At 39.1% G+C, this 27600-nt stretch overlaps 1 protein-coding gene across 7 annotated transcripts in view; it reads right to left on the bottom strand.

Moving 5' to 3' along the window:
• The window catches only part of LOC114137923 (vinculin-like), a 28428-nt gene extending 5857 nt beyond the window's left edge, over positions 1–22571 (bottom strand). For 2 of the 7 annotated variants that reach the window (XM_028006784.1, XM_028006787.1), the window contains exons 1-19: positions 22032–22199; positions 15260–15330; positions 12529–12679; positions 11872–11980; positions 10707–10829; positions 9093–9253; positions 8854–8856; positions 7109–7199; positions 6859–7006; positions 6612–6765; positions 6313–6488; positions 4427–4617; positions 2724–2923; positions 2365–2493; positions 2075–2224; positions 1864–1972; positions 1463–1765; positions 1241–1365; positions 137–322 (exon numbers count right to left, since the gene is read on the bottom strand). In XM_028006784.1, the coding sequence (XP_027862585.1) occupies positions 137–322; positions 1241–1365; positions 1463–1765; positions 1864–1972; positions 2075–2224; positions 2365–2493; positions 2724–2923; positions 4427–4617; positions 6313–6488; positions 6612–6765; positions 6859–7006; positions 7109–7199; positions 8854–8856; positions 9093–9253; positions 10707–10829; positions 11872–11980; positions 12529–12679; positions 15260–15330; positions 22032–22199 (2748 nt within the window). Of the gene's footprint in view, positions 1–136; positions 323–1240; positions 1366–1462; positions 1766–1863; positions 1973–2074; positions 2225–2364; positions 2494–2723; positions 2924–4054; positions 4082–4426; positions 4618–6312; positions 6489–6611; positions 6766–6858; positions 7007–7108; positions 7200–8853; positions 8857–9092; positions 9254–10706; positions 10830–11871; positions 11981–12528; positions 12680–15259; positions 15331–22031 lie in introns of all 7 variants that reach the window. The other 5 variants (XM_028006785.1, XM_028006788.1, XM_028006786.1 and 2 more) reach the window with 4 other exon arrangements.
• Positions 22572–27600: the final 5029 nt, after the last annotated feature.

The raw sequence follows: 27600 nt of genomic DNA, 5'->3' as shown, positions 1-27600 counted from the left end.
AAATCACAGGCAAAGCGTCTTGGAGAGCAATGGTACGCTCTGCAACAGTAGTTTAAATGTTTTCACTAAAACAGAGACACTCGGCATAGATCTTTTCTGTAAAGTAGTATTTATGAGGGTGTTTGTTTGAACTGACTTTGCTTGACCACTTGCGCGCTTCGTCATGCAGTTGCCTGGCCGCCACCATCATGGGTTCGCTGAGCACCTCGCCGACCTTCTGCTCCGGGAACTCCTCGTCCTTCTCCTCCGGGGGAGGAGGACGGGGTGGAGGCAACTCACCCTCCGGCAGCGGGGGTTTAGGTGGAGCCTGTTCATCACTAACCTGGAAGAACAGAACTTTACACTCATCTTCATACTTTTTACCCTCATGATGAGCATGAATTTCTTACTTTTTTCTTCTTACTCAAACCTTTCTCTTTCCAGAACACAATCATCTTTAAAAGGCAAAAAGTCGTTTCACAGGTTTCAATTTACTCTGATTATTTTTCTCTAATTTCCACAAATGTCAATGCTTCATGTATGCCAAATCAAAAACAGATATTTCTCCTAACATTTCAAAAATGTATTTTTTTCCTTGACAAGATGGAGACCTACAAGTTTAAAATTAGAAAGCCTAAAGGACTCAGTGACGATTGAAGTAATTTCCAAACAGTTGCAGTGTCTCTAAATTCTCAAATTTTAACTCAAAGATGGTTGACTCTAGTGGGAAAAAAACAACATTTGATCATAAGAGGTCCTCAGATACATCTACTCTGGTTTGGTAGAAGAAAAACCAGGCTAATATTAAATGGGCTCCCTGGACAAACCTTGAACATAGTAAAAATATTTGAACTTTGGTTTAAAAGACATTTTTATTCAGGGTGGCTTTTGCTTAATGTACTTTTTGTTTTAATTGTTCTGCAAATACAATTTTACTTACTTACTTTACTTAAAAACTACATAAGAAAATCAATTTAAATGTACTTTAATCCAAAGGAACTTGGGTTAAAGTTTAACCCAAATATCAATGAGATTAATACTGTATTGGGTTATCTGTTCCAAATAACCCAAACATATTTACTAGAGCCTCTAAATATGTTAATACTATATGGATGACAGCAACTCCGTAATAAATTTAAACTCCACTCATATCTTGTTTCTAAAAATGATGGTGATTGTTTGCTGTATAGACATAGTGTCTCAAATGTAACAACTAAAACTAGAGGAAGGCAGACAGTTTGAGTAATTCGAATGTGCCTACATGGAGCTGGTCCAGGTCAGGAGGCGGAGGCGGGAAGTCTGGTTCCTGAGGCTGGAAGGCTTCTCTGACTTTTCCCACTGCAGCCAAGATCCTTTGACAAGAGTCCAAATATGCTTTCTGTAGGCCTGTGACCAAAATCATTCAGAAGAGACAGAGGTGAGAGAGAAAATAACAGTAACTCATTATTGCAGCATCCTACATGGCTGCATTTGGAGCAGTAACCTTTGTCTTGTATGTTCCCAGCCACAGCCTTGGCGTCCATCACCATGGGTGAGATGGTGTGTGAGAGGATGTCAGACGCATGTTTTACAGTATCTCTAAACCGGGGATCTTCAGAGTTCTCCACTTCCCTCTTGGCCACCAACAAGACCCGGTTAGCTCGTCTCGCTATGCTTGTTGCCCCGGCAACGAGCATTTGGGGCTGAACGTTTGCCATGGCAACTCGGCACTTGTCAATGTCTTTTTTAATGGCTTCCTCAGAAGCATCCAACAAGGATTTGGTGTCTATGGCTTCGTCGACCAGACCTAAGGCACACATGGACGAAAATGCACATCAATTGAACATGCAGTTGCTGATATTACAGTGAAAATTAAAACTTAAAGTGGGTCAAGAAAGCCCTTACCGGTCAGTCTCTCCACATTGTCAATCCACTGGTTCTTCATGGTGTCAAAGTGCTCATAGGCTGCTTTGTTTCCTGGATTTTTTAGCAAGATCCGAGCAGCAGAAGTCACCTGGAGATAAACAAACACGACGTGTTCGGATTGAGTTTGACAACCATGTGCCTCATCAGTCTGCATCATGATGAAAGGTAAAACTAAAATAAACATGCACACCTGTGGCGTCAGCTCCCTGGCATGTTTCACGGCAGCATGAATTCCCTCCACTGTGCTCTTATTCGCCGTTCCCACAGCGGCGGCCTTCTCTGCGGTTGCTCCCAGTCGTCCAGCATGGGTTTCAAAGTTCCCTGCACGTTCTTCAAAGACCTTTGAGAAACACTTGTTTTGGTCTAAACACAGCAATCCTTTTTAAACAATGACACCAAAACAGCCTGGTGTGATAAGAGAACAATTGTTCGGAGCTGAGACCATGTTTTCTTTTGTTGTTGTTTTGTTTGTTTACTGACCTCCTGCCTGTTGGGCGCATCAGGAGGAGCAGTTGCAGCCACCGCCAGCAGCTTGACGGGGGTGGTGGTGTCGCTGAAAACATCGGATACCTCCTGGGTCATCACCTCCTGCATATGCTGCCTCAGGTCCTGGTAGAAGCAGAGAATGCTGCATCTATCCACAAGATGGAGCTCTCCACTAAGGATGCTACATCATCCTCAACTGAGTTTTATCTATTTTTCTTACAGGATTATTTTCTTCACAGCATTTGCCAGGCAGGTTTATGATCTTAACTTAAGTTCACTTATGTCGAACAATAAGCCCAAGAAAAGCTTTATTTAAATATAATCTAGCTTTTATTGTTTAAGTGCAGCAATACCTTGAGGGTGTCCTGAAGTTGTGCCGCTGCGGCTCGGGCATGAGGAGCCTCAGCCTCTCCCCTGCTTGCCATGTCTGCCAAAGCTGTCATCAGCCCCTCTGTTCGGTCGCAGCGCCCGACCATGTCCTGCCGGTACGGACCCAACAGGCCTCCCGCCAGCCTCTTCCCTTCTCCAACCATTCCTCTGATTGCTGCCTGGCCTGTGGAGTCACGAGAAAAATATCTAAGGACAAGAATACCTTATTGGTGTTCAGTCAGAACAATGACAAGTGAATATTAAGGCAACAGCATCAAGCATTGCGTGTGTATTGACTGCAGATTTTTTCTTCTTAAAAGGGAGAAGCTGATTCTGTATTTTGCTGCAGAAAAATCAATAGTCTTGTGAAATTACTTGACACTTTAATTATTTATTTTGTTAGCCTGATAACCTGAGTAAATAAAAAAACAATTTTTATTGTTTTGTTTCTTCTCGGTTGTCAAAAATAACCCTTGCTGTGGTTCACTGGACTCCCAAAGAGTCCCTTAGAAATGTCCTTGTAATCCTTCCCAAACAATACATATCAATGGCCTTGAATTTCTCTAGATTGGGGCATGAAAGATAGATAGAAATATTTCAGCCCACCTCATATTGTCAAATAGATTCTCTTTAAGTGATTTGTTGATCTGGTCAAAGAGGAATCAGAATTAATTCATGATTTTAAAAAAGGAGCAATAATATTTCCACATAGGGTACGCGATGGCTTCGATTGCTTTTTCACATAATACATTAAATCTTCAAGTTTTGTTGCCGTGTAGTTACTCAGGTTATCTCTGTCCGATTTTAAAAATGTTTCAGATGAGAATCTGAAACACTTAAGAGTAGCAAAAAGAAAAGAAAGACAGAAGAAAATTATTCTGGAGAAGAAAATGCTCTTTCACAGCACTGCTTGGGCTGGTTTCTGTCATCTCATCGAGGTTTAGCTAGGCTCCTGCTCTCACAGATAAGAAAGATAACTCTTTCTAAAGCTACAGACAGCAGTGGCTTGGAAACATTCAGTCACTCTTTTTTTTACAGTGACATTATTAAAACTACAATTAAAAAGCTGCAATCTTTGTTGAGAAGATCATTGTATGCTACCTAAGCTAAGCTACTAGCTTAATTAGATAATAATAGCATGTCATATTTGGCAGAAATGCAAAACCTTCAGCAATTCAAAACTGCTACTAATTTTAGCACATTGATATTCTACAAATTTTATTACTTTTTATCATACTGTGAGAATGTCAAAGCAGCCCATGCATGTTATAGTGTTTCATTTTATCTTTCAACATGGCTGACAGTGAGCAGGTACCTGTGTTCCACTCTATCCTCTCACACTCTGCTCCCAGAGGGAAGCATGGGAAAGAGAGGAAACGATCAAAAGACAAGACAGGAAGACAGCGTAACAAAGGATTAGGAAACAACACTGACTGAGTAAACCGAGTCAATTAATGAATCATGCATGAGTTGAATCACAGTGTGAATGTCAGTTTCCTGAGCAAGACACTTGCTCTCATTACAGCATAGACAATAACCATCCCACATCTTTCATCAGCATGTTCAGTTATTGATGCAAGCCGTCCACTACTTCTGCACAGAATCCATCATCATCACAGGCTACACCAAAAACACAAAAAGGCAGAACACCATTATGTCCTTTCAGCCACAATGCATGTGAACACACCTACGCCTCTGTCATCCACCCCGGGATTATTCACCCAGCGCAGAGCCTGCTCCATTTTGCCCTCCAGCGTGACAGCAGGCTTTGCTGGTCTCATGTTGGCCACCGCCCGGTTGGTCTTGGACTGCAGGTTTAGCAGAGCCGCTCCAATCTGCTTTGCCAGAGCTCGGGCCTCTGGGCTGTCGCCTTTACCCCTGTCATGGTAGCACACACAGTAAATGACCCCATTGGAGGAAAAATGAAATTTACATTACATAGAGGAAAAAAACATTTTTTAAATCTGGCCTTCAAACCCATCACCTGGTAAAGGTCTTGCTATTAACATGTTAGGCGGCATCTTAAAAGGGAAATACCTCTTGAAAGTATTTATTTCCCTGCGACAGACTGGCGACCTGTCCAGGGTGTACCCCGCCTCTCGCCCGGAACGTAGCTGGAGATGGGCACCAGCAACCCTCCCGACCCCATTAGGGACAAGGGTGAACAGACAATGGATGGATGGATGGAAGTATTTATTTCCAATTTGACCTTTATTTTTCCAATAAAATGAATGTGTTAAAAAGACGAATAATTTCTCCTTTCACAAAAAATGTAGAAATATTTCTAACATCAATCTAACAGACTTAAAGACTTAAATTAAGTCTTTATTTTGGGTTCTTGGAAATCACACAGGAATGATCTGTGTTGTTGCATACAGTATGCCCTGTTCCTGATTAGATTAGGCTTGATAATTCAGCTGTGTATACAAGCACAGCCACATAGCTTTCTTTTATCATTTAAATGTATATCTCTCCTCATGACTATCTAGTGCTGTATTTCAGTGGCTTTTAGTGGGTTGCAAAAATATTTATACCCTTAAAACTTCAGACAATTACATGACATATGTGACAGTCTGAGGGAAAGTATGCGTTTTCCAAACTATAAGTTGCAATTTCTTTGTAGTTTGATGACAGTGCAACTTATAATCAGGAGCGACTTATATATGTCTTTTCCCCACTTCAAGATGCATTTTTTGACGGATGCATTACATACAAATTCATATTGATGGGCATTAAACCAGGATTAAACATTATCCTCTGCAGTCATGAGAAAAGCCTGAAAGTCAGACGGCCAGAAATGGAGAAATGAGTCTACAATTGGGTTTAATTTGTGACTCAAAGCAGAGAAAACTTTTGTTCAATATATTTGTTCTGCTCTTTCTCAACTGTTATATCACCTTCATTGGATATACATTTATCTAAACATACAATGCATTGATTAATGCGTGAAGGAGAATCACAGTAAAAAGTGGCTCTAATGGTCAGAAATTCAGCAGGAGTGGGATTAAAAATTACACTCATCTCAACTATTCACTGACGAGGTGAATTCTTCACAGGATTTTATTTCAGGGTATCAGACTAAAAAAGGCTGAATATAAATGCACGCCACACTTTTCAGACATATATTTGTAAATTTTGAAGATGTTCCTCCTATTTCACAACTATACACTAGTGTTGGTCTATTACATAGAGTGCTATTGAATACTGTATACATGTTTATGGTTGTAATGTGAAAAAGGTAAAGGGGTGTGAATGCTTTTGCAAGCAATTGTAGCTATTTTTGCTGCGTTTTTCTTTTTTGATCAGTTAAACAGCTTGTTTATTAAGAGATATTTCCCTTTAAATTCTGCCCGGTATCCTCCTTTATGTGACACCATGACCCTTTTCACCACATTTAAATTCTTAGAAACCTTAACATAGGAGCGATGGGCACGGTTGACAAGCAACAACACATTTTCCACATGGATAAAAAATGCCACCTATTGGTGGCTCGTGGTTGCAAACTCCATCTGGAAGAAAACAAAATATTTAAACTTAAGTATTGTTTGTGGTTGCAGTAAGAGGAAATCCTACTGTTTGCGCAGCTCCATGAGCCGGGCGGTGAGTCCTGCTATCTCGTTTATGGAGCGCAGGATGTCGTCCCTCTCCTTGGGGTCTTCACAGAGGTCTGCGATGCGTTTGGCCTCCGCTAGAAGCGCTCGGATGTTCTCCTCTCCCTCAGGACCACCATTAGGATCGGCCAACCATGCCTGAAAAAGCAGGATGCAACCGCATTTCAGTCTGATGAACAACACTAAAAACAGTACGAGCTTTTCTTGAAAATAAACTGAATTAAAAAAAACTGCAGGAAGCTGAATGTTTGTTTATCTGACCTGGGCAGCATCCAGCCTCCTGGCAATGGCCTGCTTTGAGTTGATTAGAGCCTCTAGTCTCCGAGCAGCACTGTCCACTTTGCCAAAGAGCAGATCTAAGCCCTGTAAGCACTGGCCTGCGCGCTGCATGCACCCTGGAGTCTGGCCCTGGCCTCTGTCAAAACCCGGAAATACAGTCAACCGAAGTATGAGATCAGAATATGCAACTTAAACACCCAGAAGGAGGAAGTACACACAAGCACACTACCTGACACGCAGATCTCCAATCTGGTCAGTCATCTGCCCCAGAGCCCTGGTGGTTGCCAGTATGTCCTTCCTCTCCCTCCCAGCGCACAGCTCTCCCACCTTACCAGCTTCGTCCAGAATGACACGCAGCGCCACCTCGCCAGGGTCTCCTGAGGAGGACAGAGTGGCGGAATCACAGAGTTGGACATGTTGAATAAAATGAATGTGTTTCAGCTGAAGGTTTGTAGATGTCAAATTGAATCCAGGGCTACCTGGCTGTCCCTGTGGGTCTTTGAGCCAGCTTTTAGCCTGTGCCATCTTTGATTCAATCAAAGCCAGAGATCTTTTCAGGGCCTCCATGTCCTGAAGAAAAGAGAGAAAACTGATGTGTATTAACTTAGAGTTTAGCTTTTTGATGCAGGATAATATATACGAAGCTATTTCTACAGCAACGGTACGGCCTGTTGAGTTTTGGACTTGTAAGGAAAAATTCTGTAATTAAGTTTTTGGAAACTGGGTACCAACGCTTAAGATTTAAGACATATATTGTTTCAAAACTAATGAATTTTACATTACTACTACTACTAGACTACTGCAGCATTGCCCCTCCCCCACCTAGTGTGTGCATGGTCAGATGGCTGAAACAGGGATATGACACTTTCCCTCACTTACAAGAAAATATATTTTGAAATATATTCGGGAATAAATCCAGTCTTGGAAATCACAAAGAGCCATGATTTGGGAAACTAAAGAGACCCGCCCACCCATTGATCATATAAACATAGTTGGCATGTCATAAGCAGCAACTCTGTTAAGCAGTCATCTGCAGGCTGCAGTTACCCAAGCAGCAGACATCCTGTTTAATTAACAAGCTAATGTAAGCTTGTTAGACTTGTTTACTCTGAGAAGAGAAGAATGGCAAACAGGGGTAATATTCTGTAAAACAGGGACATTTTCTTGAAAGGGTTAATAAGGGAACATTACTTTTATAAATACTACTACCACTACTGCTACTACTAATAATATTAGAATAACCTGTGGATAGAAACTGATGCTCAACTTTCAAATCAGGCAGTATTTGTTGAGACATATGACTGTGTCCTATATTAATAATTCATTACATAGGAACTTATAAATCAGTAAAATAATCTTCTGAATAAGCTCTTGCTACATTTACTGCAAATAGTGGACGCTCAGTGGATAGTTATCAGCTAATGTTTATAAACCAGTAATTAGCCAAACGCTTTACTGAAAAGAAACAGCTGAATAAGAAACAGGAAAATAATGAAGTTCAACCTCCTCGCATATTCAAAGAAACACTTTTGACAGCTTCCTACGAGGAAAACAAAAAAGCTTTTTCCAGCTGGGAGGAGAATGAAACGCTCAAGTGGAACAGCTCAATACAAGCCATCTATTATGAATGTGTCTGGACAGCAACCAGCTTATTTCTATAATTCATGACCCGGCGTGAGGATGGCAGTCATCATATGCCAGCACTTTCCCCTCGCAAACTGACAGTAAGTGCTTGTCACAGCCCACACAGTATGTATGCAGTATCCCCACAGCAAACATATACAGACAGACGGACAGATCATTGTCTGAGGACGCTGTGTGAGAAACATGCAGGGGTTACAGGTTGGAGTGAAACAGATTTCACTTCTGCTGGAGACTCTTTAGCTGATGCTCTGGGCATCACTTCTGCACAGTTTTTGATTCTCTACCAAGCAACAATCAGCTGCTGCTAAATGAGTGAAAAAACTCATTTTCGGCCGTCGGACATATACTGACAAACAGATGCACATAAAACCATTTATTGTAGTGATGAAGCACCTTACATCACCACATTTGCTTATAAGTTGACACAAACACTGGACGCACTTGTTTTTGGATACCTGAGCGACAGATATGCAGAATGTAAGCGTGAGGACACATTCCTGTGTCGATCAGACACAAAGAAACTCACACACCCACAAGCTTGCATGCTGGAGACCGCAGAGGGGGAAAGAGACAGGCTTACCTTCTACAGGAAGGAAAAGAATGAAGGAAGAAGGTAAAGAAAGAAAGGAAAGGGAAAAAGAAAAACCAAGAGTTACACTAGCGAGCAAAAACAAAAATGGAGACAGAAAGTAAAAGAGTGAATTTTTCAGAGATGCCCCTCCGGGGGAGAGTGTTTGTCTTAAGTTCGACTTTGTGTCAAATGTTTGTGGGCAAAAAATGAGGAAAGTCATTTTTGCTTATGTGCCAAACAGATTTTACCTTGTTTGCCCAGGCGTCTTCATCCCACGTGGTGAGCTGTAAGACTCTGATGATCTCGTTGATTTCGGCGCTCATCTTCTCAAACGTAAACCTTCGGTTCTTCTCAGCCTCCTCAATGCCGGCTCCTCGGCTGCTTTTGGTTGCCACAAAAATCTTTATAGCTGAAGACACAAATTTGATCGAATTACAAGTATTGCCAGATGAATATTTTAGATGAATAAACTGTCTGCTAAATTTGCCATTTCTCTCAAAATCCCTCACTTATTCCTGGACATTAGGTTAGTGCTGATGCAGAAGCATTTCAGCCTCACACAATGGAGAGCAGATTTGATTTGACCTCAGAAATTTTAAAATTAAATCAAGTTTAACATGAGATGTTTTTGGTCTTCATTTCACATGGTAATATTTGACCAAAAAGCCATTTTGCCGGAACTGCTTCATCCATTCCAGAACAAGTTAAGATTGTAATTGAATTGAACATGTAATCAAATATTAGTGGAGGTGTATGTACAATATTGACAGCGTGTGGATTAGAGAAAATCTGAAATCTAAGTTGTATTTTTCTTTTTTAAAGTCTGTTGAATGTGTGTAGTGTGATAATTTGACTCTGGAGACAAAAACGTTACTTAGCTAAATCATTTACCAGCATAAAATTCAAATCACATGGATGATGGTGTATGTAAACTTCTGACCAGGCAGCATAAGTGAATCATACTCTTGGGATCTGGAACAAAGCAACACAAACCAACTAAAACAACGCAAAAAGCCTCTGTAAAACTGTTTGGAGCAAACCTGTGAGTTCTCGCTGATACTGAAATTTTGCAAAACCTTAGACTTAGACTTAGACTTAGACTTGTATTTTATTGATCCCTTGGGAAGACTCCCTCAGGAAATTGAAGTTACCAGCAGCTCCCAGGCAAAAAACAAAGATAACACACAGTAAGCAAAAATGCAAAAGAATACAAAATTACAAATTAAATACTAAGGTACACACTAAATGTGAGTAACCAAAACCTTAAATTATGCAAGAAAAACCTTAAACTATGCAAGAAACAGGGAATAGGAATAAAGAATATAAGAATATAAATAAATATAAATACAACACAAAAAAAATATAAGAATTTGGCGGATAGATTGACCAGTGATATCGTATTGCGCTATGTGGTTTGACCTGATAAGTATGGAGAAAAATACAAGGGGTCACTACTCCTTCTACCCTCTGTCCTGTGTCACCTCCCCCCCCCCCAGTGAGGAATTGTACAGTCTGACGGCATGGGGGACAAAAGAGTTCTTAAATCTATTGGTCCGGCACTTGGAAAGCAGCAGTCTGTCACTGAAACCTCTGTGACTTATCAATATAAAAATATTAATTAGTGCCTGTATCCCAAGCTACCTTACTTGAAATCTTTTGCAGCTACAGTAATAGCTGAAATGTTTCATCTTCTCAATGTATATTCAGTACATCAGACTGTAGATGAGGTGTTAGTGGGCGACGCATCGTCAGTCTCACATCCCAAGCACCTAATGACTGTAATTACCAGTGTTACTATAACAACGGCTGGATGCTCTGCGACCTGCACTGTCGTTTGCCCACACAAGTTCACCCGCATGCACCTGAGATGAGAACAGGCAGCAGCTCCTTGATGGTGTTCATGGAGCTGACGAGCATCTGTCGGTGCTCTTGGTGGGTCAGCTCCTGCTGCCGCTCCTCAATCATCTTTGACATCTTCGTCATGCCTGGTGAAAAACAGAGACAAAAAGCACGGCAAAATGATTTTCAACGAGAGTTTGAGGTGAGTATGACTCAACCCCTCCTCTGGGTAGGTGGCAGGAAATGTTTTGTGACTTTGAATTTGACCCAGCTGTTACCGTGATTAACAGACATATTCAAACGTCGTTCCTTCATGAACCACTGAGCTCGAACAATGTCTGAACCAGTGGTGTGTGAGGAAGCCTTGGCATTAGACTTCCCCCAGCATATTAAGTCACAGCATTCTGAAAATGTAATTAACCCGATGCTCTGATGATAAATGGTCTGTTTATGATCCTCTGCCAGTGGAAAGACTCACTAAGAGTATCTTGATGTCAGAGGAGTCAATGGTTAATTCATTTTTTCCCCATCTTAACAGATTAATCTTTGACCCAAACAATAAATGAAGGTTAATTGTTTCATTTAGAAACCTCCTATAAACACATTCAACTCAGTATTGTAAGTTCACGAACCTATTGATTGATATGTCTTTAGTAAAGTATCACGAGTGTTCAGAAATTACAAACAATGGTTGATTTTATGACTGTATTTTCCGACTTTAGGCCTAAAGTTGCAATATTTATGATTCCTTATTAGATCAAATTAAGATGCAAGACAACTGTTTGCATTTTGCTCTAAAGAGTGGATAAATAAAATGCTTACAAGAGTACCATGCTTGCAAAAGTACTAAATTTCCTTGAATGTTTATATTCTAAGGTTGTGATTTCATGTGACAGCTGTGCTAAATTTTTCTGAAATGAAATGTAAGTGCAAGTTACTGTTTTCAGCTTTTTAAATTTGCATTTATTTTAAAAAATGACTACTTTGTGTGGGTCTGTTGCATAAATTTGAAATCAAACGCATTGAAGCTTGTGGTTTTTACTTGAATAATGTGAAAAGTTTCAAGTCGCATGAACTTGTTTACAAGGCACTGTACTGTAAATATTATTTCTTTGATTATGTTGATATGGGTCGGCTTTTACAGGATCTTTTCAAGCTGTTCAATAACTTGCTTTGTGTTTTACTAACCTGGTCCGAGATTTTTTGTGTAAGTGATGAGATCTTCCATGGTCTCCACCACTTCAGCTACTGTCAAATACTCGAGGATACCTTTACACACACGGATTATCTTACGCACCTGCAAGCACAATGTAGTAACAGGTGAGATCTCGAGGAACAAAAGCGCTTCTTTTCATAACAAGAACAAATACATTCATTCTGAGCGCTTTTCTCGCCCCTCGTTGTTTCTGCGGTGTCTGTGTGTGCGTCGACAATCTTGTGATGTTCATCTTGTGACTGAGAAAAGCTGCTCTTCTGAAAGTGAGGCTGGTGATTAGACATGGTGAGCTTAATCATGTGCCCAATGGGATTTCACTTATGGAGCTGCCATCAAACCTTTATGCAATCACACACACACACACACACCCCTTCCCCACCCTTAACACACACACACCCATGCACACGCCAACACACAGACATCCTGAATTATGACACAGGGAGGTCATTTGATCTCTGTGATTAGATCTAGCTGCATTTGAGCCTCCATTACGGCTCCAAGAGTTCCTCCTTCCTCTGTGCAGCTGCTAAATAAACCTTTAATTCCCTGAAGTAGACCAAAGCTTGCTCTGAAGGGATGGCAAGCATGAAGACACTCATGTATATTGGTGTAAGTAGGAAAACACACACCTCTGCTTCATCAAAGGTAAGGAGTAGGTCACTCGTTCCAGACAGAATTCCTCTGGATCCATCGATCAGGTAATCCCTCGCAGGAACAGAGTATGGATCTGCCTTAAGCATCTGAGCTGCCTGAACGAGCTTCGAGCACGAGTTCTCCACCCTGAAAACATGCAGCTGGCTTAGAACATCTTTTTACAAGAAAAGCATTGACGAGCACCTACAGTCAATCACTAAGTAAAGTGATTTGCGATGGTAAATAATCAATATTTATTTTGTGTCATATTCTACATATTGTAGAATATTGAGACAAAATAATTACATTTAAAAAAGCATGAAACAAGACAAAAAATCACAATCTGTGGTTCTATGAAGTTGATAAAATAATTTTAAAATACACTCTTCAGAAACTGAGTAGTTAAGTCACTATCTCAAAACCAGGTAAGCACTTCCACATGTGAGTACCGGCGTAACATTTAGTATTTATTGACCAGAATGGATTGTCGTCTTGACAAATCCCCCGCCCCCGAAAAACCCACCTTTTTAGTTGTGTTAATGAATGTGTGTCCTTTAATTGGAGAAGAAAGGGACGAAGGAAGCACTTTTGATACAAATATTACATATGCAGACAATGTAATATGCAATGTAAATGCTGTGGAGAATCTCTCCTCACCCAACAAAGACAGTCTCATCCCACAGCGACAACAGATAGCTTGAACAGGGAGTCAACATCCAGACCACCAACTTGGTGTTGTTAGTGACCACAAAGTTTGTCAACCAAGAAAATGCTTTCTTTTAAAAGATAATTAGCTGCACAGAATTTGAGGCAAAATAAGGAGGAAGGTTTTGACCTCAAGTGCCTCCTGATTGTGTGGCATTTCAGAGTTAAATTTTGTGTTTCTGTGAGAAAATTAATGATAGATGTGCTTATAGAATTTGAATGATGAGGCAGACAATATGTTTGACAGATACATTGCTATATGAAAATAAAAGATATCATATTAAACACAAATTGAATATGAGGACAAAAGTGAGACTTAAACAAGATTATATAAATGCCCTTTACAATACTTTGTTTAAATTGAGAACATACTTCAGAGTGTGACTGCTCTGTTTTGAGAGACTTACAATTTCAAATCAATTCAAGCGACAACATGATCAACTTTGTTATCTTCAGTTTGTAAAAATTTTAAGAAAAAATGTGGGCTCAACTTCTAAACATGAATTGTAATCTTCAGTCAGTGATTGACCCAGAGGGGATGCATTTTATGAGGATTCAAATAAAGCTAAATCCCCCCTCATTCTGACCCCATTGGTCAGGGTATCAATGCCCAATGGCTCGTCTATATTTAGGCAGGTTCACATTCCCACATGCTCCTACGCCCCACAAGCGAGATTTACGGAGTAGTAGCTTGTGCATTTGTGAGAGAAGACCAGCAGATTTGACCTGCTGGAGATGTGAATAATTTTTGTGAACCTGCAAAATATTTTAAAATTGATCAACAGGCAACAGTGAAAAATGAGGAGTGGGTGGGAAAACAAGCTGTATGTTGATGTGTTAAAGTTAAAGCATACCAAGATTTGTATGTATCAACATCAATTGAAAAAAAAAAAGAAAAAAAGCGGGACTTTTACTATTTCAGTGTTCATACAAAAGGACTAAAAAAAGAAAAGGAAAATATCAAAAACATTCGTATCATTTGATTCTGTAAGTTTGGTTCAAGGATGCTGCTTAATTGTGTTTTTTCTCAGAAGTCAAAATTTTCATGTTGAAATATCAAAGTGGAAAGTTCTACTCTGACCTCAAAATTTAACATTGCTAGGTATTTGAAGCATAGTGGTAGCAGTGGTAATAAGCCTTTTATTTGCACTGCTAATGGTTTATGTTTTTTTCATACATATACTATTCAACCTCTGTCAGTTAAAATGGTTCTGCAGTATTTACAAATTTAAAACATAAAGAGAATTACTAGCTTGTATTGCTAATAGCAGTTAGCTTAGGTCAGTGGTTTTCTGACTTCAAACTGGGGCATGGCTTACTTGATTTTGGTGACCTTCACAAACCCATGTCCAGACTTTAGAGGCAAAGAGTGGCCACACACACTGTCGTCCACTCCAGATCATACTTATCATATCATAAGTGGAGCATTACAGCTTTAATGCTGTGAGAGTCCACTGCATATGAAATGAACCCAAAGCAATTCGCAACAAAGTTTTAGGAAGAAGAAAATCAAGGGAAGAAAAGAAAAAGAAGGAGTAGTTTTTGTTTGTTGCAAATTTCAGTGTCCTTGAACAACTCATCCTTCTGGCTATTGATTACTTTTGCATTCACCCTGTAAATTGCCGATACCAATGCAACCTAAGTACCATGAAAGGTACTTGTACCACAGTTGGAGAACCACAGAGCTGGGGCATTAACATTTGTATAAATGCTCTCGGTGAACCCTGAGCTTTTATGTCAGCTCTTTGGATGCGAGCTGGAAAACAGCTAACAGCCTCTCAGTAGTCTGGATGCTGGAGCCGGACAAGCACCCGGGCTCGGCCTCAGAAGTAGCTTTTTGTTGTAGCTGGGAACGGAGCCAGGCTCCCTGACATTAAAACGCCTGGAATCCTCTTTTCAACAAGTTCTCTGTGTGCTGAGATAAAGTCCATCATTTCCAGCATTCTGACCCTGTCAGACAGAGATACAGTGGCAGTCATTTATTTTTCCAGAACATGAGCTCTGGTTCAGCAATAGGCTTACTTAATAAAAGCAGGAGGCATGTCTCTCTTCATCACCTGGTCCTCTGTGGTTTGAACAGTTTCCTTCCCCACCTGAAACACACACGTATTTATTCTATTATCATTAGCTGCAGCAAGACAGGAAATGTTTTTTAAAGGGCACTATTAATAGACTGAAAGGGTGAATGAGTGTGTATCAATTCACGCCTATTCCAACCATGCATGCATGTCATTTCTCATGAGCTGAGAAAAGCAGCTTGGGGTCCAGTTCATTTCTCCTGTCTGTTACTTTGCAAGCAAAGCTAACTGTGTTTAGGATTAAACCAGATGAAAAACATATGAAGAATTTAGTTTTATTTCATTCTTGCAACTTGTAACATTATTACAGCCAAAGAGAGTAATTTGCTGCATGATTCTTCTGAAGACGCTCAGTGCTACTAAACTACATCCTTCACACAGAAGCGTGATCAGCCTCATACGGACAAGCACACCCTTTCCACTAAACTTCATAATCACAGCTTTAATTATTTTAAATTAACTTACAGCCCTCAAATAGTCAAATAAATGTTTGTGGTCTGGCATGTCAGTCTCCACGTAGATTCTGAATCCCAACAGATTCCTGGTTGAAAGCCTTCAAAAATATAAAATAAACTCTCTCTCTCTCTCTCTCACACACACACACCTAGATGCCTGAGCATTCACACGTTTGAGATGCAATTACAGCAAAATGATGACATCAGTTTCTTCCTGCTGCTTCAGTGAAATTTTGTTAATAGACTTTTTGGCTCCAGAGATTCAGGAAATGGCAAATGGGCTGTGGTATCTGTATGAGCTGCAGCATTTTCTTATTTTGACCACAAAAATTTTACTCAGAGATATGGTTTATTGGTTAGTCTTAACAATCTAACAAGAAATCATTCTGTTCAGTGTTAGCTGATTTTGCAAACAGAATAAAGCTCCATAATGCTTATTGTTCTCGCAGTGCCAATTGAACAATATTCATACTGTTTAACCTTTCTCATATTTTCCCACATTACAACCACTAATTGGTTTTACTGGTATTTTATGTGATAGACCAAAAACAGAAGTGCATAATTGTAAAGTGGAAGGAAAATGATACTTGCTTTGATTTTTTTTTTTTTTTTTTTTACAAATTAAGATCTGAATAGCTTGTGTGTATTTGTGTTCAACCTTGAGTCAATACTCTGTACTCCAACCTTCAGCTGCTATTATAGCTTTGCATATTTACTAAAATGTTGACCAATTCTTCTTTGCAACAGTTCAGTCAGATGGGGTAAAGAGGATACCTGAGAGACAGCCAGAGGTTCTCAATTAGATTTAGGTGTTGACCTTGGCAGAACCAACCAAATTACTCCATAGTAGCTCTAGATGTCCTGCCACTAAAGACTTATGTCCTTTGCAGCATCTAACAGTTTATCTTACTGAATTGCTCTGTATTTAGATCCATCTATCTTCCCATCCACTCTTAGCAGCTCCCTGTCAAAGAAAAATATTCCCACAAAATGATGCTGCCATTACCATGTTTCTCCCTGGGGGTGGTAAATTTAGCGGGCAGTGTTAGGTTTCCATCCCACAGAGCATTTTGCATGTATGCCAGAAAGCTAAATTTTGTTCTCATCTGGCCAGAGCATTTTTTTTTTCTCCATACTTTTTATGCGCCCCTTGTGGCCAGCTGTAAAAATTTTAAATAATATAAATAATATATAAATAAAATAATTGTTAAGTACAAACCAAATTTAGACACCATATGAGCCAAAATTAAACTTCACTCCAAAGTCAGATTTAAAATTGCTGTTAATATCTGTATTTTAACATCCATCCATCCATCCATCCATTTTCATTTGTGTCTTTTATACAATGATCTTAAACTTTATTGTTTTCTTTTTGTCTTTCTACTGACATCCTATAAAGTGCTATGGATTGCCTTGTGTATGAATGGTGCAATAAAAAGAAACATGGATTGCTGTGTCAGCAGGCTATTCTGACCTGAGCTGTGGATCTCTGCAGCTCCTCCAGAGTTACCAACAGGATCTTAGCTGCTCTTGCTTAGCCTGCTAAGCATGTTCCAATCTGTGTTTGTCTATAATATAAAATCCCAGAGGGTAAATTGTTTAAATAAAAACAAAGTTAAACCTTTTTGTCTAATTAGAGGGAAGAGTGAGCCTTTTAAATCAAAAACTGCATGTAACATTTTGTATGACAATTGTTCATTCATTCATTCAGTTGCATAACAGGCATTGGGAGGAGAAGCATAAGAAGTTTCACAGAATGTCTGCTTGCATTTGAATTACTTACAACTTATTTTCCAGAAACCATGCATTGAAAACAAAAATAACATGTGTAGGAACTGAACAAGTCCTTAATTTGCAGGATGCAAATTAATTTGGGCGAACTTTAAATTCAGTTTACACTTTTGTGTGAACAAAACACTCATAAAAACGAATGAAGTAATGGTGCACTTCATTATTAAACCCCTACTATATAGTTGCAAAAAGGTGAAACTGAAAATGTCAAAATGACCTGATGAAACTGATCTGTCTTGAAAACTTTCTTTGTTCAAAAAATACTTCTAAGGAATGCAGTTCTACAAGTGTGGCGACCCGGAAGGGTCGTCCAGACAAACTCTGTTTCCTGTAAGCAGCAACACTTGCTATTGATTGTGCAATACATTAATAATGCAGAGTAAAGTGGTTTGCAGAGGACATTGAAGCGGGCTGTATGTGGGGTTTGTACATCTTTAAAAGAAGTGATTGCTCCAGCAGGAAACTGACAGCTATTGATCACAGCTATCAAACTGTGCTTTGTCTCACCTAAGACTCACAACTTAAAACAGTTTCTTCAGATCTTGAATTACACAAAAATGCTTCTGCTGAGTGACTGTAACAAACCTCATCCCTGCACAACGTTTTAGATGTTTGAAGTAAATGAAGAATTATTCCTGTCAGACCTCAAACCACCTCTGCACACCTCGGCCACTCTCTGAGTGACCGAGTGGCACATTCTCTTCCTCTTAAAGTCATTGACAACTTTAAACCTGAAAGTCTGGACATAGTTGACCATTGACAAGAACAGAGTATCCTAACTGGGTCTAGGACGACTCCTGTTCAATATAAGAAGGTGTTTGTCCTACAACTCAAAAGTTGTGGGTTTAATTCCAGCTTCCAACCATACTACAATACCCCCATTGAGCAAGTCATCTCACCCCATTCTGCTAGATGATGTTCTAAATGCTCCAAAATAGTGATAGTATACTTGGAAAAGTGGAATCTAATTCTAGAAAGTAAACTTAATGTCAACTTGTTCTGAAGTTATAAAACTCAAATGTGATGGACCAACATCTTACTGCAACATTGATTTTGTCTTTAAATCATCTGCTTCAGTCACCATGACATTGGTGGATTTGGGGATACAGAAGATCTAGGATTAGCCTAATAATATGTTTTGGGCTTGACTTACTTTAATGCCACCTTTCATTAAAAAAATCTAACATTTTCTAATAATTTTCTACCAAACTTTATTTTCAAAGTCAAAAGCAAATGTGAATGTGTCAGCCATCATTTTATCTTCCATTGCTTAAAAAAGAGGGTTTGCTGGTGGTTTAAAGACACAGATATCTGCTCTTACATTACGAAGAAGAAATTGACATTATTGCATAGTGCTTCAAATATCCCAATTTTAAAGTAAAAAGGTCATAGTTCATCATGAAGTCACCAACTTTGACTCATCTCTGGTGTGCCAAAGAACAAAAAGAAAAGTATTTGTTTTACATGTTGAGGTTTGGCAGAAACATGGACCTTACTGTTCTTGGTGAGAGCTGGCACATGAATTAAATTACATTTCCTTTTAAAACATCTTCCACTGTATTATCTTCAGCTCGTTATGCATCATATCATCACTGTATTTTAGTTGACAGGCCTACTTCTCACATACCTCCTCTCCCTCTCTGTTCGGTAAAGTGTGCACTTTCTTTACTCAGTGCTAAATCTATTTATTCCTCCTCTCCCCTCCCCCCCCAAAGATGCACTCCTGAAGGAGTCCATGTTGACTCCTTCAGGATCAGACACTTCTATCCCTGAGCCAGCTCTTCAATCAGCAGAACGCTATGAACGCTTGCACTTCCAACCAGATGCACCAGAAGCAGCAGTATGTCCCACATCTTTAGCTGAATCTGCATCAGCCCACGCTCAACCTCAGGGGGGATCAAGAGTGACACTGCCTTGAGCGATTTTAAGAATCTTCGTGGTCCAAGATTTTAAGTGCATGCAAACACCCCTCCCTTCTTGAGCCCACCCTGGATGGGGTAAACTGTAACCGTATCAGTGTGCATTGGGACCCTTGTGGTGATGTTGGCATCTTGCTATATAGCGTACTGTGTTAACTTGGTCTGCACAAGGCTAGATATGAGTCATCCTTTTAAAATAAAGCCTGTGTGCTCCAAACAGCTTCACTTTTAGGTTTTGGGGGTTCTTTACATCCAGTTAACTTGACCTACCCAGCAACAGAGTGGTGGATATTTCACAAGCTGCGTTCTCAAGCAGCGCTGGTGCTCTCTTGTCACCCACTTCTTTAGACTTGCAAATCTGTCAGCAAATGCATCTTTTTCTCCTCTGCCTACAGTAAGTAGTCTGAAAGCTTTTCTCTTCCTTTTTTCTAAAAATACACCAGCGATTCTCAACGCTGAGACTTCTAAGTGCATCCTTCTTCGCCTCTATCATGATATCTTCCTCATCATTTTGCCTTTTATTGTAAATCTCCATCCTGAGAGCTTGTTCTGTGTTCAATAGCTTCCCGTGAAACTCCCTGATCTCTCCTCCCGGACTCTCATATCCATGATGTGATACCCAGTGACAAGCCTGAGGCGGCTTTTAGCCTCCTTCTGCTTGCTGTCTGAATGAAATAGACCCACAAGAACAGAGAGAGAAGGAGAGTGTGTGATGGCCAGTGGACATCGAGGGCCCTATCAAGATGAATAGCATTGCATCAGAGTAGATTAACTTTCTTATCTCTAATGCAGACTGCAAATTACCCATTCATCAAATTAATATTTCAACTCCTATCCTAAATGGAGTTGATGCAACAATTTTCTTTTTCAGAGTAAACTTGAGGAGCAAATTCTTTAAATTGCAAATGACAAACAAGAAATACAGAAAATCAGGGTCTAAATAATCAAATATCACATCAAAGCATCCAAAATCATCCTTTAGGATGATTTCTATTGACCGCACTTTTTCTGTTTTTATAATGTAAGGGATAGCAATGCATACTTCTGTCTGCTGTTCATTTCTCCTGAGTGAACGAGCGAGTGAGTGAAGATCGCATCGATAACGACCTAGATTAGCATAAATGATGTAGACCATACTGATTTTTTTTTTATGAACGCTTCATGAAACCTCAAAGCTTCTGGTAGTTTGACTCAGTTTGTTGAAGCTAAAAAAGCAAAACATGTCTCCAAGTGACATTTCTCCTGTCACTGGTCTCCCATGCAGAGGAGCATCCTCTGAATTCAATTGATCCTCATTTCTTCCACCCCACAAATCTCCTATGGCTTAGCTGCCATCAGGGTTGCCAAATCTCTCTCTACTGGAGCACCATGAAATGTCCAAGTCAAGGCTCAAGTCTATATAGCCTAAGTTAACATAAGAACATTTTACACAACTGAGCACCAGGACACACATCTGTGTCAAGGCTCTGGTCGCTGGATTACTCACTGTAAATTCTGCTCAGACGTAAAACACAGACAAACTTGAAAGACTTCTTTAACCTTTTTTTTTTTTAACTGGCAGAAGCTGTCAAAACAGCAAGACGGGAAACACAACACTGCACAATGTTGCAACCACAGCAAGTCAGGTAGAAACTCTGAGGGGACAACTAATTACTAATTAATTACTAAAAATATTTCCACTTACTGGCTCACTTTCAGTCAATTATATGAAGATAAAGATTGAGCATGACAAGTTCCAGACCTCAGGTTTTCAGAGAGTGAGTCTAAGTCAAGCCTTAGGTCTTTGTTTTTGTGACTAAAGTGTGACCAGAGTCTAGGATGCAGACTCAAGTCCTAATCTCTGGGTTATGTTGGCTACTTACTGGTATAATGACAATTCATACTTATTATTATTTTTTTTCAATCAGTATTAATCATCTAAATTACGTAAATAACAGTGAAAACGGACTGGACAATCCTGAACTTTACAGTTCAATACTGAACAGAGGACAGGGAGCAGAAGGCGGGGCTGTCTCAGGGGACCATTCATGACCGAACCGCCACTGGGCATCAGCACATCCCACAGTTTTTTTAATTTTTTTTTTTTAATTTTTAATACTGACCGCACCCCCTCCATCGCCAAGCTCCACTGAAAAGTTGGCAGGTTTCTCTTCCAGTCTGTGCAAAGTTTGACATTTCATGTTGCGCCCTGACGGAAACACAAAAACTAAAGCAGGAGCCTGCCACACAAACAAACACACACATGCAAGCATGAACCTCAGCTGGTGCACGACAGCTTTATGTTTTTTTAATGGCGAGTGAGGAGCAAGTTGGGATTTCCAAGCCATATTTCTGGAAGCCACAGAAAATAATCAGCTGCAGCTCCAGGGCAGTTTTATGGTCTCCTCTCCTCATGATTCGTGGAACTGAAAGAATAAACCATAAAGCCGGCGGCTGTCGGCGCCCCTCATCGATCTAGTCGGTTCCCAGAACCGCTGGAAGTTTGGGACAGAAATGTGACGCTCGGGCAGGATTTTCGCCATGGCTTTTTTTTTTCAAACTCGGGACTCACCCGCACAAGGTTGCTCACAGCCGCCTGCACCGCGGCCACCGGCACCGACAGGTCCGGGATGGCTTTCCCATCCACCTCCCCCTCCTCATGCATGATGACCAGGTGGGAGATCTGCTGGGCCACCGGCTCCAGGATGCTCTCAATGGTCTTGGTGTGAAACACCGGCATCGTGAACGACTTTCAACACAGCCCCGACGGAGGAAAAATATAAAAGGCAGCTGGTAGCTCCAGTGCTGATGATCTTTTATTCCCTCTCTCTTTCTGCTGCTCCTCTCCTCCTCGGACACAGACACCGAGCTGACAGTCCAGCCCTTTCAGAGGAATCCTGCCTCCTCTCCTGAGTACCTCGGTGAAAGCTGGACTCGAGCGGACGGTGTCCTCCGGTGGGAGCGACCCAAATCGTGACAGAAGGAATCACCGCCCTCCGCCCAATCAGAGCCAAGGAATACAGCTGCCAAGCTGCTTGGTGCGCACTGACGCTCTCCCTGCTGTACGCACACACTCCGCAAACGAGAGCTCTTCCTAAATTACGTCATGCGTGCCAGTGCACCCTAAAAGGAAAGTGTTGGGGTAAGTTAATGAGTCTTGATGGGAAGAGATTGTAATTCTAAGATATAGGCGAAGATCTGGTTGCAGGTGAAACATCTCCAAGCCATGAGGTTTCGCTCTGTGCAGCCCCCCCCCCCTTACCCCCAAAAGGTCAGCCTCTCATGGTGGGGAGCCAAATCAGCACCTCTGCTCATAATGTGTGAACCTAAACGGGGAAGTTTCGATCTTTTTCATGAAGCTTTAAATCTCGATCTGACATTTGAGCCCTGTTCACTAAAAGGTAGGTCAGGAGTTCATGTCTCCAGGCCTCAATGTCCAGGTCTAAATAAAGACCAAGGATTCAGCTTGCTGCAGCCTGGAGCTGAAAGGAGTCTCAAAGATCACCACATGGCCCCAGCGTTTCACTAACCTATTGCGTTAAAAACAAAGATAAAGCTGGATACTCAAGTATTTCAACAACCACCTGACAAGTCCAACATGGAACTGTGAAACCCCATGTTATAATGCCTCATATCTTACTTTTGGCACACTGGCTTGGTCTTTCTGAGTGTGAGTGTGTATGGTTGTTGGTGGGGTTCTCTCTGTTTCTGAAATCTGATCCTGTGTTGGGGAAACTGGAGACCCCAACAGCAAAACGAGCTGTATTTATACCCTCGACACCCCATACTGACCAAAGGGCCTGGGGCCAAGTGACCCTTGCTGTGTTTATGTATGCAGTGTGTCCTGGTGAGAAGCTGCTATCCAAACAGGACAGACTGGACATTTGGTACTCCTGCAGTCTTTTATCTGCCATCTCATCTCCTCTCCGGAGGAATTGCCCTTAAACAGGAGTAAAGTGTTGCGCTCGCTGCATCTCAAACCCATACATGGATTTAGCCCGAGTAAAAGAAGCAGTACGGTAATATAAACTAGCGAGTAACTGATGAGGAGGAGTAAGGCAGGCTGTGATTGGTCCCAGAAGTCCTACTGTTAGCAATCTGTATATGTGCGCTTGTCTAAACATAGTTTGATAGAAAGCATTGCTTTGGGTCTCTTATGAAGGTTTTCAAGTATGCTTTCAGCAGCAACCAGCTGGAATGTGATTGCTTACAGCAAAATGTGCTGGGATGCTTGGAAGCCCACTAATGATTTGTTTTCATTGCTGCAGAAGTGATGTAGCTTTCCCGTGAAGTGTTCCTTTTACAGAGTCGCAGGTATGGGGTCTCAGACGGAGAGGTGTGAGTCATAGGCAGTGTGACAAAATGTGACGTTAGACCTGCTCTACTGAGCTGATCTGCTTTGTCTGCACAATGCTGCACAATGAATATCGTTGGGATAACCTTACTTATGTTTTCCTTTTTTTTCTAAACATACACTCGTTATAAACAGATGTAAAACCCACCTTTCTGTTTTATTAATGTCTTTATTGGCCTGATGTAATATTCTCATCTCAAATATTGTGTTTTCATTAGCTATAAGTACAAAATCATCATAGCTAACAGAAATTAGGGCTTGAAGGCATCAGTCTGTATGTAATTGATCTATGTTATGGCTTTTATTCAGTTAATTGAGTTACTGAAGAAAACAAACTTGACAATAGTGTTCTAATTTCTTAAATATCAAAATATTCACTAAAAACAAAGTCTCTACTTTTTTAAGACTCTACATTGGCTACCTGCAAATTTTAGAATAGATTTTTAGGTGTTTTTGTTGTTATTTTAACTCTTAGTTTTAACTCCCACGCCCCTTCCCAGAAACCATCAGGCCCTTCAGGGTCTTCTGCCTGTACTTAGAGTGAGAACTAAAACACGCAGGGAAGCATTTTTCCCCTTTTATGGCTCTCAGCTGTGAAACAGCCTTGTTGAAAGCCTGGATGTTTTTGAAAATAAGATAAGGAAGTCTCTTTCCTGTCTCTCATCTAATCCAAGCTTATAGCATTTTTATTTCAACTTTGGAAATCAAAAAATATATATATTAAAGTTTTCTCTATTAATCTAGATGTGCTTGCACAGTTCCCCATCCCCTACAACTGATTAATTTATCACTGTTTTAAATTTGGAGTCTGTCATTTAGCTTTACTGTCACGATTTGGGTGGTGAGGCAGAGGCAGCAGACCCAGGGTAAGATGAATAAGATGGTTTAATAATGAAAAAAGTCCAGAAATCCAAAAACATACAAAGTCCAGGCAGCACAAAGGAGCGGATGCAGAAGCTCGCAGATAGTGACAACAGGTACTGGACAAACACTAGGAGGAGGAACACAGAACACAGGTGGGGTTAAATACTCAGAGGGTAATCAAGGAGACAAGAAACACCTGGGAACAATCAAGGGGAGACAGGACAACACAGAGACAGAGAAACTCAAAATAAACACAGAAAAGGAACAGATCCTGACATTTACATCTTTATAATCTCGTTAAAGAATCCTTTGTTACTTGATTGATTGATTGACTAATTGATTTGGTATAGTCAAATTAGAATAGATAAAATAAGATTGATTATGTATTATATATAGTTGTAAAAAAATTAGCAGACCACCGTAAATGTTAACATGAAGCATTTACATATTAATGTCTCTTTTTTTAAATTTGTACAAAATACAGTTATTTATTTGCACATTAACACTAAAAATTAATCTGATTTTACTCATTACAAAAAAGACATCAACAAAAATGTGTTTTTAGCTGAAGAAAATTTGGGACACACTAATTAATATATTATTAATTATAAAATATTTAATATATTAATATATATTAAAAATATATTATTTATATATATATATATATATTAAATGCAGCTCCTAGTTACACAAGGGATTGTAAATGTAATCACAACAGAGCTAGTGTGGCTGTGCCTCCCAGAGGGTGAACAGAGATCTGAAAAGACAAGCAGCAACAAGGGTTTAATGACTGCAGGACAGCAACTTCATTCATGTTTAAAGTCCATTCGGGACTCTTTTGGTGCAGGCAAGTGATTATAATTCCTCAAATAGACTCAAGCAGTCTGTTTCTCTCGGGTAGAAGCTGCTGTGCCCGTCCTGTGCAAAGTAAAATGGAGAGTGGCAGCAAGTGAGATTTAAAAAAAAGAAAGCAAACTACATCTGATAAACTGTGTTTATCAGCGATGGGCAAGATAAGCGTTAATTTCACAGCATACTGAAAGTATTGCAGATAGCAATTGTGTGTCAGTTGTTTAGTCAGTACCACAGTTATGAATAGGATATAAATTTATTTAGAAAGAAACATATAAGACAAATATGCTTGATTACTACATATTCAGATATTCTTTCCCTCCCACATTCAGTAAGAAAATATTAGTAAAAACATAAAATGTAAATTGAAGTCCTGATTCTTGAGCTTCTCCAGGAATCTTGAAGCCCTGCAGAAAATAAAAACTGTTCTCCTATCTAATTTTAATTCTTCAAAAGTTATCGATTATCTTTCTAAATGGATGTTTATTAGGGCCTGTCTAAAACATGTGCACTTATTCGTTCTCTTCTCCATAACACCTAATACATTTTAGCACCTATCTGCTTTGTTCTCCTTTTGGGTCAGATATATCTCTGAGAGGAGTGGTTCACCCTGAGATCTTAGTGACATGGAAAACACAGAAGGAAAATGTCTGGCTTTGACTCACTATAAGAGCAGGTAATGACCAGATAATCTTGTGTTAAGTAATAGGTAATTAATTAACAATTAGGTAACTAACTAACAATTGTTGAAGACTTTACTATGAATCTCCAGCTTGTCCCAGAGAAATGAATGTACTTTTATTTTTCTTAAATCACAGTTTTTTATAACTATTTGAAACATACTGTTTCTGCCATTTGCAGTTTGAAGCTTTTGCACTTTGAACTCATTCAGTTTCAATATTTTGGCCATCTATTATGAAGTCTCAGCATTTCATCTTAGCACAACAGCGCCCTCTGGTGTTTGTGCAAGGCGAAAAGCAACCAGTCAGACATCTAAATAACTGATCCTCTCGCTTTGTTTCGGATTTGTGTTTTCAAACGGTTCGATGTTCATATTAAAACCCTATATTCCAACCATTTACATTAACGTACAAATATTCTGATAGAGCAATGTATTGTGCATTCTGAGCAAAATCCTTCAGATGATAAAGTAGATATTAAGTACAAAAAAGAAATGTGTACATTAAACCTCTTTAAATGTACTGTTTTCACAGAGTTTTAAAAGGTTAATAATAATAATAATAAATTATAATATTATTATTTATTTATTATTATTATTTAATAATAATATAATAATAATAATAACTATTATTATTATTATTATTATTATTATTATTATTATTATTATTATTAATACTAATATTATAATAATAATAATAGTAATATTATTATATTATAATAATATAATATTATAATAGAATTCTAATATTATATGATAATATTATAATAGTTATTATAGTAATAATAACTATTATTATTATTAATATTATTATTATCACTACAATAGTTGTTATTAATAATGATAATAACTAATATTATGACAGTATAATAACAATAATAATATTATCATTCTTATTATAATAGTTATAATATAAACTAATAATATTAATTAATAGTTATTATGATAATAACTATTATTATTATAGTTATAATAATGATAATAATAATAATAATAATAATAATAAGTATTATTATTCTTATTATTATTATTATTAAAGAAAAAATATAAAAAGAAAGAAAGATTTAGAGACCTGAAATAAAATGACACAATATGGTTCAAAATGTTTATTTCATATTTTATATAACTCAAAAGAATAAGAAACAAGCAGGACCAGCCTTCAGAATCAGCCAATGTTTTTTTAAAGTTAAATAAGTAAAATGTTGAAAAAAATACATATTATTTTTATGCATAAGTTCTTACATATATAAAAATGCATCACTGTATATTTACAAAAACAAATTCTTCAAAACTATAAAAAATAAACAATTATGCAAAGATAATTTAAAATACACATCAAAGCTTGTAAGCTGCCTTTGAAATAAGGGCGATATAAATAATTATTTATTTGTC

Source organism: Xiphophorus couchianus, chromosome 22 (genome assembly GCF_001444195.1).
Source record: "Xiphophorus couchianus chromosome 22, X_couchianus-1.0, whole genome shotgun sequence".
In the NCBI taxonomy this organism is placed as follows: Eukaryota; Metazoa; Chordata; class Actinopteri; order Cyprinodontiformes; family Poeciliidae; genus Xiphophorus; species Xiphophorus couchianus.
This window is presented reverse-complemented; position numbering and strand designations above follow the sequence as displayed.